Below are 16,356 nucleotides of genomic sequence, written 5' to 3'. Positions count from 1 at the left end.
CTTCCCGGACCGGGGCACGAACCCGTGTCCCCTGCATCGGCAGGCGGACTCTCAACCACTGCGCCACCAGGGAAGCCCTCTCCTAGATTTTAAGAAAAGGAGTTCTTGTCTTACATAACTACAATTTTCGACATATAGAAGGCACTCAATAAAACCACACTGACTTGAATTCATTTGTACTGTTACTTTATGTTTTATCTATCAGTGTCTTGCTTCTCCAACTTCTCCTGCCTGCACTTACAGATTCGCAGGCTTAAGTTCTATATTATCTGGCATATTCTTAGCACATGATCAAAAATCTGTGAGTTGGAAGAAATGTTAGAAATTAACACAGTTCAAAATGTCAACCAATGCAATAATTCATTTTACTAAATACCTTTGTTTAAATATCTATAATGACTCCCATGACCACACAGACTGGTTTGCCCAGGATAGTCCTATTAAAATTAATATCACCCTCTTTCACTTCCAAAAGTATCTACGTTTTGATGACAAGCTGTATGGTTACCATAATAATGAAAAACTGCCTATTTCCTCACAAGTACTGGACAGCTGAACAGCCCTAATTATTGTACTTTTTGAATTCTGAACCATGTGAATGTATTGCTTATTCAAAAAACATTTTTAAAAATTTCCCCTTTGTTATAGGTGAGTATGGGTGGAATTCTAGGACTAAAGGAAATCATTAAGAGTATAGGCTAAATTTATTACGATGAGTAAATTAAGTAGACGGCTAAGTGTGAAATAATTAATTTGACAAAAAAACTAGGCCATTTTCTTGAGACTTGATTGTTTATTGAGCCAGAAAAGCTCTAGACATAAGAACTTAAAAATAGTTTAGTAGAAGCAGAGAAAATCTAAATAAACGTTATGGACCAAGATTAAACAAAGAGGGAAGTCCTCAGGAATGCTGGCTTCTACAGGGCTACTTTAAAAATGAATAAATCAAAAATGATGTGAGCTTCTAAAGAAGTTTAATTGGGATAAACTGTCTTTATCCTAATAAAAGGAAAAAGGCAATATTTAAGTCTTCATTTAAGTAGCTTTTCATATTCAATGTACAAACAATTTATTCCTTTTAACTTATCTGCTACACCTCCAAAGATTTTTATCTGAGCCAAAAACTTGCATGCAGTGATTCAGCCAAAATAAAATTTTGCCACCAAGTTGTAATGCTCTGAAAAATGAATTTTGGTGTCTAACTGAACTTCAGAAAAATCACTCACTGGATACAAACAATAATTATTCTGAAAAATATTTGGTAATATACCTCTTAGATAAATATCCATTTGTATATTTTTAAGAGCTTTCAATTATAGAAATTGATTATATGGAGTTTTAAAACATGATGGATACATTCTCTAAGAACTATTTAAGCTAATGTTTGTCTATCTATCAAACTATAAATGTGTAGGTAAACACAGCTATCATCTAGATACCCATTCACATATACAAAATGAATTTATGATATGTATACTCACCTCTTCATCATAATGTTTTCCAGCTCTTAAGAGATTCTACTTAAAGAGAAGTCTTAGAATTAGAGATTATTTGGAAGAAGTTCTAAAAACACAATTAACCAAGTATGGACTAGATCATACATGGATGCTTTCTTCGATCAAGGGGCCCCTGGAGGTATTCCTACAAGAAGATTTATCCTACTAAAGTCTATTGGTATTGATCTTATGGTTAAATGTGTAATGGGGAAGTAGACAGTGATCCTTTAAATATACATTCTGAAGTACACTGTAAGCCAGGGGTTTTCCAATCTTGATGCTATTTGTATTTTGGGTCAGATGATTCTTTGTTGTGAGTGACTGTCCTGTGCATTATAGGATGTGTAGTGTCATCTCTGGCCTCTATCCATTAGATGCTAGTGGAATTCCCCCACCCTCCACCACCTATCCCATTGTGACAACCAAAAGTGAGGAGAAAAACTGTTCCTAGTTGAGAACCACTGCTGTAAACAAATGAGGCAGCATGGTATAGAACAGATTAGACTAGACTGAGATTCAAGAGGCTGGGTTCTAATCCAGCTGTTTTTGTCTCTACCTAATCTGGCAGTTCTCAAAGTGAATTATGGAGGGTAGTATTGCTAAATCAGCTAACAACCTTATATAACAAATAGCTAAGCCCACTTAACTTTCCAGGACCATATATTTTTCTATTTTATAATAAAAAATATTGACTGAGGACTTTAATTTAGGCGCTAATGCTACTGCTTGTAATAAACCAACTCCTACACCATAAACAGCTAGAAAAGTTGCAAAAATTAAAAAAAAAATTTAAAACAATAAATGAAGCAAGGCTTGATGGGACAAGATCTCTGAGAAAAGAGAACCTTAAAGACCTAGGCTAACGTGCTAAAAGTTGACCTGCAAATTCTTGGTGCTGGGTGAGAGGTTGAGAATCTAGGCAATTGGCTCTTGCTAAGAGGCAGCAAAGCCAACAGAGCTTTTGGCAGTCTCCAGGGCTGGTGAGACAAAAACTGGAGTTTCGGGCTGCCAAGGCAATCAGAATTGAAGTCGCGTGATCCTGAAGGGGAACACAGTGGAGTAAGCCTTATTCTCAGGGGTTTTCTCCTTTGAGGTGCTTGCCAAATTTGTAAGGCAGCAGGACAAAAGGCCAAGATACTAAGCAGAAGACCTCTAAAAGGCAGAGTAATTTTTTGGCAGTTATATGGTGCAAAGAGAACCTACCAATGAGTAGGGACCCTAGTAAATATGCCATGATTTCAGGTGAGATTTCAGGAGAGAGACAGCATTTCAGGAGTGGGAAAAAAAATACAGAAGTAGATCGAATCTTATAAAACCTGCAACAAAACCTTGAGCTAGTTAAGTTTTTGATCTAGCTTTACTCTAGCTGCTTTCTACAGGAATACAGTATCACCAACAGAAATGCTATAATTTATTAGGAACAAAAGAAACAGACCAACAGATGACTGAGACATTATAGTTTCTGGACATGCAATTTACTATTACAGTGATTAATATGTTTGAAAAATTAATGAGAAGGTAGAGGATTACACTATAAAACTGGGATCAATAAAAAAGAATCAAATAATTTAGAAAAAGAAGAATGTGATTACTGAAATAAGGAACTCAACAGATGGGACAAAGCAAAAAAGAGAGGATTAGTGAACTAAATGCTAGGTCACCGCAAAACACACAAGCTGAAGCTAAAAAAATACAAAAAATAATACAAAAAATACAAAAAAGGCATAAAAGATATATGGGACACAATAAAAAAGGCCTAAGAGATGTGTAATTGGTCTCCAGTTGGAAAATCAGGGATGCAGTATCTAAAGAGATAATTACTGAGAATTTTCCAAAACTGTTAAGAGTCATCAACCATAGATTCAAGGAACACTAAAACCCCCAGCAGGATAAATACAAGGAATACCAAAACCAAATACAAGGGCTTCCCTGGTGGCGCAGTGGTTGAGAGACCGCCTGCCGATGCAGGGGACACGGGTTCGTGCCCTGGTCTGGGAAGATCCCACATACCGCGGAGCGGCTGGGCCCGTGAGCCATGGCCGCTGAGCCTGCGCGTCTGGAGCCTGTGCTCCACAATGGGAGAGGCCACAACAGTGAGAGGCCCTCGTACCGCAAAAAAAAAAAACAAAAACAAAAAAACCAAATACAAAGTTAAAGTCAAAGAGAAATTCCAAAAAGCAGTCAGAGAAAATGGAAATATTATATAAACCTCTTATTCAAAGAATAAGACTAAAATATTATAAAGATGTCAATTCTCTCCAATTGAAATGCAGATTCAATATAATCTCAATAAAAATTCTATTAAGGATTTGGGAAAAAAAACAAACAAACTCTGGGGGTGGTGGTGACAAGTTGATTCTGGAATTTACCTAGAAATGAAAAGGGCCAAGAAGAACCAGGACAATCCTGAAGAACAGAATTAGAAAGCTCACATTACCAGATAAAAAGGCTGATTATAAACAGAAACTGACAGTGTAAACTGGTACAAGAATAAAGAGAACAATGGGATAAAGTCTCGAAAAAGGGACACAGATATAAGGTCACTTGAAATGTGACAAAGGTACCAATTCAGTGCAGTTAGGAAAAGGATGTTCCTTTTAATAAATGATGATGGGTCAACTGGTTACTCATATGCACAAAATAAATGAATCATGCCCTCTAGCCCACACCGTATATAAAAACTGATTCTAATTCTAGATGGACTGTGGATCTAGATAAAAACATAAATAAAAATTATAGAAAAAGAGAATAGGAAAATATCTTCATGAGCTTGGCATATGCAAAGATTTTCTTCAAAGACCATGAAAAGTTATTACCCACAGGAGAAAACATTATAAATTGGACTATATTAAAATTAAAGGCTTTTGTAACAAGACTTGCATGCTGACTGTAAGAAGAATTATAATCAATAAGACAATCTAATAAGAGCAAAAGACTTCAGGGCTTCCCTGGTGGCACAGTGGTTAAGAATCCACCTGCTAGTGCAGGGGACACGGGTTTGAGCCCTGGTCTGGGAAGATCCCACATGCTGTGTAGCAACTAAGCCCCTGCACCACAACTACCAAGCCTGCGCCCTAGAGCCCGCGAGCCACAACTACTGAGACCGCGTGCCAAAACTATTGAAGCCCATGCACCTAAAGAGCGTGCTTGGCAACAACAGAAGCCATTGCAATGAGAAGTCCGCATACGGCAACGAAGAGTAGCCCTGGCTCACTGCAACTAGAGAAAGCCCACGTGCAGCAATGAAGACCTAATGCAGCCAAAAAAAAAAAAAAAGACTTCAACAAAAGAAGATATACAGATGTTAAGAAGCAGGTGAAAAGGTGTTCCACCTCATTACAATAGGAAAATTCCAGTTAAAAGCACAATGAGATACTAGTACATACTCACCAAAATGACAAAACTAAAAAGGTGGATAGCAGCAAACGCTGGTGAAGTTGTGGGGGGAAAAAGCCATTCTATATGCTACTGGTGGGAGTATAAACTGGTACCATCACTTTGGAAAACTGGAACTGAAAAACGGAACCCTTCTGAATTATAACTATGGTGGTGGTTACATAAACGTATGCATTTTCAAAACACAGAGAACTTGACACCATAAAGAGTGAATTTTAATTATTAAAAAATCCAACACAGATATGAAAGGAAACCAAAATGGAATACAAACTCTAACAAATGAATATAACTGCATTACAAATAAATAATGTAACCACAATGAAGTGGATAGAATAAAAGAACTAACAAAGTTACTTTTGGATAACAGTATTTTGACTAGATACTGTAGGGCCAAAGACAAAAAGGACTATAATCTAACACTGTACATTAAGGAAATATGTTTCATACAAGGGTATGGGTAAGCAATTCAAAACTACTTTAAGACAGAACAAATAGTAAATGTATCTTACATAATGAAAACCAGAACTTCAATGTCAGAGGAAGTTATAAATAAGGAAAGGGAGAAGGCTAGAATGAACTCTCTTGTTGGACTGGAATCAAAGGTATCAGTTTGAACTCATGGAATTTAAATATATAAATGGACAGATAGATATAGGAATAAATATAGATCGGTATAGATTCATGAGTTGTTATACATACATATATTGCCAATCTATTTGTAAGAGGGCCTAGAAGAAATGACTCTCAAGTAGCAATGAACATATCTAGCACCCAGATCTGGGTTTCTAAATACCATTTGCTAATAAAAGGAACCGGGGTTATTTGAAGTAGTAGTCAATTCTTGGACCAAGGTAGGTAAATACAAGAGCCTAGAGCATGTTATGTTGTCAAAAGTAAGGTACTGCTTAAAAAATTATGGGGACAGATCAAGATAAAAAAGTCTATATACTGGGTGATTCTATTTTAAAAAGAAGCATAACAAATTGTTAGCAGCAGAAGCCAAAATAATAAGTACATTTGGTGGGGGTAATGATTAGGAGGGGAGCACAAGAGGTGGCTTCTAAAGTGCTAGAAGTGTTCTATTACTTGATCTGGTGGTAGCTGGCACAGGTGTGTTGACATAGTGAAAATTTGTACCAATTTTGTATCCATACTATATTTCAAAATAAACCATACAAAATGTTCTATATTTTGATTATGGTGGTTACACGTTATTTGGTAAAATACATCTGCATTTTACTATACGTAATCTATACCTCAATAAATCTGAATAAGGGTCCTTCCAAAAATAAATGCTATAATAAGGCTAACATTTGCCTAGTGTAGGCTGTCTCCCATTTTGCTTTCTAGCTTTGATAGAAAGGTGGGAGTTGAAAGAAGTCTCATTTCTTGACAGGCATGAGATCACTAAACCACACATACCATGCCCCAAAGATATTACTTTGTCAGGAATGTGACAGTTCCACATATGTCATTCTAAATTATGTTCGACCTCTTGGCTAATTAAAGGACTTTGTCTTTTATGGTTACAAAAATCTAAAAATGGAACATGAGTTAATAACTTACTTGTTTATATTCATAGTTAAGAAATATTGATATATATTCTGTAAAACCTCATCTGGTAAGAACTTTTTTCTATGAATGCCATACATAGACACTCTGAAAGAATGCTACTTAATTTGTTCCATCCACGCCATTACCAACCTATGCCAACAAGAACATGATTTAAAATTGGTTTGGCTGCAGTAGAGATAACATTTTCAAAGTGATTTATAATAATATTTTGTAGCAGTAGGAGTTGTGATGATGTGCTGACATTATTCTTCCAGCTGCTGAGATTGTTTTCCTTCAGAGTTTGCATTTTCTTTTGCACACCTTCTGTGCCTTATGCCTTCCAGAATTGCAAATCACACTGATCTTTTCTTAGAGAGTAATGGACAGCACTGAGTGTTTTCAAAGAACATGACAATTTAACTAGCAAATGGGGTGACAAGTTTAAGGACTCAAGAACATGAAGGCAAGAAACTTCAATAACCCTATTTACCCATAATGAAATGACAAAGGACACTACAATGTGACTATCTCAAATTACAAGCATGCCAGAGGCAGGAGACAATTTAAAGTAGTATGTAGGGCTTCCCTGGTGGTGCAGTGGTAAAGAATCCGCCTGCCAATGCAGGGGACATGGGTTCAAGCCCTGGTCTGGGAAGATCCCACATGCCGCGGATCATCTAAGTCCGTGTGCCACAACTACTGAGCCTGTGCTCTAGAGCCCCCGAGCCACAACTACTGAGCTTGCATGCCACAACTACTGAAGCCCGTGCGCCTAGAGCCCGTGCTCTGCAACAAGAGAAACCACTGCAATGAGAAGCCCCTGCACTGCAACGAAGAGTAGCCCCCGCTCACCACAACTAGAGAAAACCGGCGTGCAGCAACAAAGATCCAATGCAGTCAAAAATAAATAAATTAAAAATAAAAAAATAAAAAAATAAAGTAGTATGTAGATTGCTTGTTATTGTGGATGGGTCCTCGTTACTTTGTGATTTATTGAGAAAGAGAAGCATTCAACAAGGCGTGACTTATTGAAGTACTAGATGCTTAGCTGCTAAAAGGTTTTGTTTCCATTATCCCATAGGATCATAGAACTTGCAGCAACATTATTAAATCATCTAATCCAATGGTTCTCAACGTGAGAGATGGAGGATAGACAGCATTGCTATATCACCTCAGGGAGCTTTTTCAACAAATACACAATCCTACACTCCCCTTCCCTCAGACTCTATCACCCCCATTCTTAGACATCTTCTTGAGGATGTATATTCTAACTCCTCACAGGGATGTATCAGGTTGAGGGGAAGGTGTTTTTATGAAGGAAGGGCTCTATTTACCAAAAGCCCATTAGGTGATTCTAATATAACAGCACCAGTCTTCCAGGTGAAAACCTCTGACCTAGTCTGTTTTTTCTGTCTGAGCAAAATTACAATTCAAACAGCCCAGAAAGCACTCTGAAAGTATTCAGAAAAGTCTACAGTTTATTCTTCAGTGGACCTATTTTATTGTCTCGTAACAGCCACTGTGTAAAATGCATTATTTTCAATTTAGAACAAAAGTCCTATTGCTTCCTCCAATTTTTAATGATAAATTTAGTACGGAAACTTGGAGAAATTTAAACTTCCTATAAGGACATATATATGTATATGTATATATATTTACACATGTGTATGTAGAAAATCTGTATTTTTTTCACTACAGTCCTTATCATAGTAAGATGTTAATATATGAAGACCTTATTAGCAGCTGCTTTCCAGTAGGTAATCTGTAGTATTAGTTTTTCTAAAGTTTATAGACACAGAAACGATTTCCCTAACCTGACTCCCATTCCTCTAACAGGCTAGTCAACATTAAAAGGATCAAAATGGATAGAATCATCTTTTCCTTCCTGCCCTTCATCCCTAGTCTCTTACTCATTACTTTCCAGTCCCCCCTCAGGTCCCCTCACCCCGCTAAAAGCTCGGAACTCAATTATCCTGTAAGCAAGGAACCAGTGATGTGACAAAACCTCTGGGCTGGTATGTGACAAAACCTCTGGGCTGCAAGGATAGAGGATGGATACCCAAATGAAATAGACGTGACCAAAAAAATAGGGTACGTGGAAAAGGCTTTAGATTCACAAGCAATTCATAGGAGAGAAATTCAAAGAATTACATTTATAAAATAAGAGAAAGTAGTTTACAGACTCTGTATCTCAAAAGGAGAAAGGTCTCCAGAATTAAATACCAAGGAAACTAATTTTGTTACATTATGGCTAAATGTCACAAACTTAGCAGTGATCATTTAAAAGTATTCTACAGAGTGAGGTTTAAGGAACTAAAACACTAATTCCTAATTAGTGTTTTAATTAAGTGTGCTAGCACTGCCTTGTGCCGTTCTGGAATGTCACTTACGGTAAATTAAGGGACACATTCCTTCCCCATCTTCCATTAGTATTTTATGCTAGGAGGTGGGAAAAAGCTGATCCATATTCAAGAGGAAAGGAGGAAAAACAATAACAAATTGGCATCTCTTCTGTGAATTGCCCCACAGGCCAAGCATTTTTATGTTCTTAATCATTATTAAATGACTTAACATGACACCCAGAGCCTGGCGAATGATTGCATCCTGACATGAGAACGAATTACAAATGAAATGAAAGATCAAGCCGTATTAGAGGATTGCCTCTGGGAAATGAAAATCTTTAATTCTCTTTTATTATTGACATTTATTTGGCTGCCATGAATAACAACATAGCAAAGAGATTCAGCTATGCTTGTGCATTGAATAGCTTATCCCAGGGCTCAAAACTGCATTAACATTTATCATGTTTGCTTTTGTAGCTGACACCGCTGAACAGATTCTCTATCCATCTTGTATTTATCATGCATTGCAGATATAGTGCATCCTCTAATTTAAGTTCATTTTCATATAGTAGGAACAGCAAAGATTAGCCAGCGTCTTTCCGCAAATAAATTCCTGCTGGTAAGCATCCCTAAGAATGGTTTAATAGATTTAATAAAGAACAAAATGAGTTGACAAGGAAATTCAGTCACAGGAAGGGGAAGCTAATTTTAAAGGTTTCAATTTTGGGAAAATTGTGCAAATTCACAATGAGGAAGACACTTGTACAATATGTAGATCTGGAATATATAAAGCCTTAAAATAAATGTCTCCATAAAGAGCAACAAATTGCATTTTATGAATCTGAAAGCAGTATAACAGTTCCTATAAGAAATCTGCATGTTTTTCACTTTTCCAAACAGTGTTTATTGCTAAGACAGGAACAGGCCACAAACTACAGGAAGACAGCAATCCAGATAGTTATTATCAATGAAGGGATATCTTTTCATGACTTATTTCTTTTCTTTCTTGTACAAATTAACAACAACATGGCTTTTCCTGTCACAATTAAAGATTATATACTACCTGGTGCCTTTGCTCACATGATCCTCTTTGACTGGACTGCCCTCCTTTTTTTTTTTTTTTTTTTTTTTTGCGGTACGCGGGCCTCTCAGTGTTGTGGCCTCTCCCGATGCGGAGCACAGGCTCCGGACGCGCAGGCTCAGCGGCCATGGCTCACGGGCCCAGCCACTCCGCGGCATGTGGGTTCTTCCTAGACCGGGGCACGAACCCACGTCCCCCGCATCGGCAGGCAGACTCCCAACCACTGCGCCACCAGGGAAGCCCTGCCCTCTTTCCTTTAAATCCTTCCTAAAATTCAAGGCATAGCAAGGATATCAATGTGTCTTGGGAAAAAACACTTAATATCTCTGAATTTTGGCTGAAAAATTACTTTTTACATTTCTTTCTGTTTTATATACTTTTAATTTTGGAGAATTTTAAACATATATAGAAGTGGAAGTAATAGCATAATGACCATCCCCCCATATATCCATCACATGGCTTCCACAATTATTTACTCATGACAAATTTCATTTCATCTATAACCCCACTTCACTATTTACCACTCACTGAATTATTTTGAAACATATTTTTTTAAGTAAATTTCTCAATCTTGCTTTTGACAATTCTAAAATAAGAAAGTTGAAATAAATTAACTGTAGGGTTCCTTCTCCCCATAATTTGACAATAATTTCTTTTTTCACCCATTTCAGGCTTATATATTTAATTCAATAAAAAATTTACCCCATATTCACTATAACTTCTTTCTTCAAGCTTTACTGATCTCCTTTGAGTCAATACAACCCATATACTCTGTACCAATAATTAAGAAATATAATTATACTTTGTCGTATTCATACTTCGATGTGTACCAATTTTATGTTCCAGTTAGATATTTAAGTCTATCTTAAATTTCAGTGTTCAGCAGAGTACTGAACAAACATAAAGGTAATAATTGCCATAATAATTGTTTATAATAATTATATTATAATATAATTGCTATATTGCTATATTGCTATATTATAATTGCTATATTGCTATATTATAATAATTGCTATAATAATTGTTTATAATAATTATAAATTAACTGGTTTTAATCCTAAGGGTTCAGAGAGTATTTAAAGTTCTGTATTTTGGCTTTAATAGTAGGCAGCATCATATTGACAATATTACTCATTTTAATCAATAAATGTTTGTTTACTAGATGAAATTCCTATTCTATTTATTATTAAAATTATATATATATATATTTATTTATTTATTTATTTTGGCTGCACTGGGTCTTAGTTGAGGCACATGGGATCTTTACTGCAGCATGCAGGATCTTTTTTTTTTTTTTTAGTTGCGGCATGTGAACTCTTAGTTGCGGCATGCATGCAGGATATAGTTCCCCGAACAGGGATCGAACCTGGGCCCCCTGCATTGGGAACACTGAGTCTTACCCACTGGACCACCAGGGAAGTTCCCTCTATTCTATTTATGTGAGAGCTATAAAATAGATGGCCGAGTAAAAACAAAAGTGAGGTTTTGTTCTTGAAGTTTAAAACTAAGTAAGTAACTGTTTTTTTTTTGGCGGTACACAGGCCTCTCACAGTTGTGGCCTCTCCCGTTGCGGAGCACAGGGTCCGGACACGCAGGCTCAGCAGCCATGGCTCACAGGCCCAGCCGCTCCGCGGCATGTGGGATCTTCCCGGACTGGGGCACGAACCTGTGTCCCCTGCATCGGCAGGTGGACTCTCAATCACTGAGCCATCAGGGAAGCTCTAAGGAAATAACTTATTTCTGAATTCTATTTGCTTCTAATCAGATAAATTTATTTTATTCAAGCACAGGTATTTGGTAAGTAAAATGTCTTTTTTTTCTCAAGAAAGACATTTTTAGACTGACAATATCTCCAAAATATCAAAGTAAATAAACTAAATCAATGTGGATTTACTCAACTGAATTTTAATAAATTAAGTTCTTGAAAATGAAATCTTTTCTACTGAGAGAAGATAGGTGTATTTATTAAACAAAAACAATAAAAGGTATATTTTCACAGAAATATAACAAACAGTCCTAAAATTTGTAGGGAACCACAAAATACCCCGAATAGCCAAAGCAATCTTGAGAAACAGAACAAGGCTGGAGGCATCACACTTCCTGATTTCAGATGATATTACAAAGATAGAGTAGTCAAAACAGAATGGTACTGCAGCATAAAAACAAACACATACATCAATGGAACAAAACAGAGAGCCCAGAAATAAACCCACACACGTATGGTCAATTAATTTATGACAAAAGAGCCAGGAGTATACAATGGGGAAAGGACAGTCTCTTCAATAGATGGCGTTGGAAAAACCAGACAGCCATATGCAAAAGAATGAAACTGAACCACTATCTTACAACATGCATAAGTATCACCTCAAAATGGATGAAAGACTTGAAGGTAAGACTTGAAACCAAAAAACTCTTAGAAGGAAACAAAGGGGATAAGTCCTTGACATTGATCAACAATGATTTTTTTGGATTGCACACCAAAAGCAAAGGCCAAAAAAGCAATAATAAACAAATGGGAGTTCAAACTAAAAAACTTCTGTACAGCAAAGGAAACCATCAATAAAATGAAAAGGCAACCTATGGAATGGGAGAAAATATTTCCAAGTCATGTACCTGATGAGGGTTAAACATCCAAAATATATAAAGAAATCATACAACTCAATAGCAAAAAACCAAATAATCCAGTTAAAAAATGGGTAGAGGGGCTTCCCTGGTGGCGCAGTGGTTGAGAGTCCACCTGCCAATGCAGGGGACACGGGTTCGTGCCCCGGTCTGGGAAGATCCCACATGCCGTGGAGCGGCTGGGCCCATGAGCCATGGTCACTGAGTCTGTGCATCCGGAGCCTGTGCTCCGCAACGGGAGAAGCCACAACAGTGAGAGGCCTGCGTACAGCAAAAAAAAAAAGGGTAGAGGATCTGAATAGACATTTTTTCAAAAGAGGACAACAGATGGCCAACAGGTACATGAAAAGGTGTTGACCATAACTAATCATCAGGAAAATACAAATCAAAACCACACTGAGGTATCACCTCATACCTGTTAGAATGGCTGTCATCATAAAGACAGGAAATAAATGTTGGCAAGGATACGGAGAAAAGGGTACCCTTGTGCACTGTTGGTGGGAATGTAAATTGATGGAGCTGCTATGAAAAACAGTATGGAGACTCCTCAAAATATTATAAGTAGAACTACCATATGATACAGCAATTCTACTTCTGAGCAATTAGCCAAAGGAAACAAAAACACTAACCCAAAGAGATATCTGCACCCCTATGTTCGTTGCAGTATTATTTACAATAGCCAAAACATGGAAACAAACTAAGTGTCCACTGAGAGACACTCAGGATGGACAGACTTCAGAATGGATAAAGAAAATGTGGTACACACACACACACACAAACACACACGCTGAAATGTTATTCAGCCATAAAAAAGGAAATGCTGCCATTTGAAACAATATGGATGAACATTCAGGGCACCTTGCTAAGCAAAATAAGTCAGACATGGAAAGACAAATACTGTATGATATCTCTTACATGAAGAATTTAAAAAACCCCAACAAAACCCAAAGTCATAGATACAGAGAATAGACTGGTGGATGCCAGAGGTGGGAATGGGGGTGGAGGTGAGATGGGGTAAAAGACATGAAGGTGGTAAAAAAAAAAAAAGAAAAAGTACATTGCTTTGAATAAATTAAAATAGAAAAAATATAGAATTTTGTTAGAGTGATTAATCCCCATAATACTGGGTTTCTCCCACAGTTTCCACATGTACCTGTAGCCAGTATGGTGTCATCTCTCCCTTGGGTGAAAATCACGATTCGCTGCCTCTCTGAGTTCACCTTTGGAAGAGCCTGTGTCTTTCTGGCTATTTCTTTAATGTCTTCAGTCTATTAATAGAAAGGAGGAAAAAAATTCTCATAACCAATACAATAAACTAAAATTTTATCAGTAGATTAAGGATTTATCTTCTCGTGTTCAAAGTAAGAGAGACCTGAAGATGTATTAAGAGTTATTATTTAAAAATTTTAACCACATACAGAAGTAAATAGAATAACAATCTTCAAGGAACCCACCATCAAGATGCAACAATTTTAAATTTATGATGACGCTTATTTCATCTATATACCTTTATCCACCTGCCTTTCATATTATTCTGAAGCAAATCTCAGATACTAGTGTCACGTGTAAATGCTTTAGTATGTATTTCTGAAAGGTAATGACTCAAACATAACCATATAACTATTATCATATTTTTAAAAATTAACATTTCTTTGATATCAACAAAAACACAGTTTTCAAATTTCCAATTAATGAGAGATTGTAAAAAGAGTAATATTAAATTATTTTAGAGGTTTACAGAGCATAATTATGCTGATTCTGGAAATAATGGTTACTATAATGCCAAATTTTTCAAAGAACTAAAATAAGAGAAAGAACTACTTTATTTATTTATTTTTTTCGGTACGCGGGCCTCTCACTGTTGTGGCCTCTCCTGTTGCGGAGCACAGGCTCCGGACGTGCAGGCTCAGCGGCCATGACTCAGGGGCCTAGCCGCTTTGCGGCACGTGGGATCTTCCCAGACCGGGTCACGAACCCGCGTCCCCTGCATTGGCAGGCGGACTCTCAAGCACTGCGCCACCAGGGAAGCCCAAGAACTACTTTTTTTAAAGATAAAGTTTTAAAAATTACAAATTAATTCTAGAAACCCTCATGCTATTTTGCATATCACATAGGCTGCAAAGTTTTACATCATAAATGTCTGTCTTGAAATCTAACTCTTGAGCTATGGGTTAGATATTCAGAATCAATGTTTTCAACAATTTTAAATAACTTAAAAACCCATGTCTGAATTCAGTGGGCCTGTAAAATTGCCCATGGTTTGCAGTTTGTTGGTAGTTTACTCTATCACTGTGTAAAGTTTCAAACAGTTATGGAGAGGGAAACACATACCAATGGGGAAATATATCTAAGAAAATAATTTAATTAGGATACAGGACAGAAGAATTTAGGTAAGTAAGGCAGACAAGACACACTGGTTACAGACAACATCAGAAACCATGATTTTTTTAAAGTATGATGGTCATCAGTGAAATATTTGTATGCTGTTTATTCACAAAATACTTAAGAAATTCTGGATGATATATGAACCTAAGCTTCTCCCATACCTAACATCATGATTCCAGAGGACTGTTGTTTCTGAAAAGAATAGCCACTTGTGATTGGATAATGCTGCTGACCTTTCAAACAGGCTGACTATTCCACTTCTGGTTGCTTATTTTAGAAGAGAGCTAAGCCTGAACTCTGATAACATGAGAAGAAATTCCCTCAGTTTGAGGGGAAAGACTATTAGAAATGACTGACAACAGTTGAAAGGACCCCACAAAATGCATGTCTTTTTTCTGTTTGTTTGTTTTTTAAATTTTTACTGGAGTATAGTTGATTTACAATGTTGTGTTAGTTTCAGGTGTACAGCAAAGTCAATCAGTTATATATACATACATATATCTTTTAAAAATTCTTTTCCCATATAGGTCATTACAGAGTATTGAGTTGAGTTCCCTGTGCTATACAATGGGTCCTTATTATTAGTTATTGCCAATGTCTTATGATAATAATGTCTTCACTCTCTCAAATAAATGTATACTCTAAAAAATTACATATATTCTCTCAGTCTCCTTATCAAACACATATTTTACTGCTGTAGGATTTTTGCTTATGATTGGGTACAGTTTATCTTGAGTAAAGGTAAGAAGCAAATGCCAGAAAGATTCACTTTACCATCTTGGGGTGGAATCTTATGCATGTACTGGATATTTTTTAAGTAGAGGTCCTTCTTTAAGGTGGTATAAGGAATAAATTAAGAGTGAGATTCGGTTGTCTTATACCAACGCTGTGAGAAGATGTATTTTTTGTGGTAGTTTTGGTATCCTAATCAAAGAGATTTTTTTTATGTCAGATTAAATCTTATAAAAATGGCAATTCAAGATGGAAACAAACTTTTCAAATACAAAAGATAAATCTTTACAGAAAGGTTAAGCTATATTTTCTATTGATATTTGCATCGATATCCACCGTTCGTACAAAACCACTTTGTCCCTCTTGGATCACTGTCAGTGTGCACCAAATCTAAATTTCTCACTATGCTTTGAGGAGTCATTGCTTTGCCCTCAACAGCTGATTCCCATCTCGTATAAAAACTTTTCTTAAAATCTCAATTTTGTCTTCCTAACAATACATATATTTCGAGTTCCGTAGCCTCTCCTCCCCTATCCCCTGGTAGATTCTTCTCCCATATACCTGGGTTAACATATCTTAACAGAATGATGAAATTACAAGGGAGTATGACACAGCTGGATTTACTATTTGTGTGACCTCAAGGAGGTAAATATACCTCTCAAGCAGGTAAATAAACCTCCCTACAAAACTAAGACAATAATATTTGTGTTAAACGATGTTGGGAGTGAAGTATGCTAAAATCAGTGGG

At 36.6% G+C, this 16,356-nt stretch overlaps 1 protein-coding gene across 5 annotated transcripts in view; it reads right to left on the bottom strand.

The window, feature by feature from the left end:
* The window catches only part of ADK (adenosine kinase), a 502,519-nt gene that overhangs the window by 66,274 nt on the left and 419,889 nt on the right, over positions 1 to 16,356 (bottom strand). For all 5 annotated transcript variants that reach the window (XM_032608840.1, XM_032608839.1, XM_032608837.1 and 2 more), the window contains one exon: positions 13,645 to 13,759. In XM_032608840.1, the coding sequence (XP_032464731.1) occupies positions 13,645 to 13,759 (115 nt within the window). The remainder of the gene's footprint in view (positions 1 to 13,644; positions 13,760 to 16,356) is intronic.

This window comes from Phocoena sinus, chromosome 16 (assembly GCF_008692025.1).
Source record: "Phocoena sinus isolate mPhoSin1 chromosome 16, mPhoSin1.pri, whole genome shotgun sequence".
Taxonomy (NCBI): Eukaryota; Metazoa; Chordata; class Mammalia; order Artiodactyla; family Phocoenidae; genus Phocoena; species Phocoena sinus.
The sequence above is the reverse complement of the archived record's forward strand: the minus strand, read 5'-3'. Positions and strand labels throughout refer to the sequence as shown.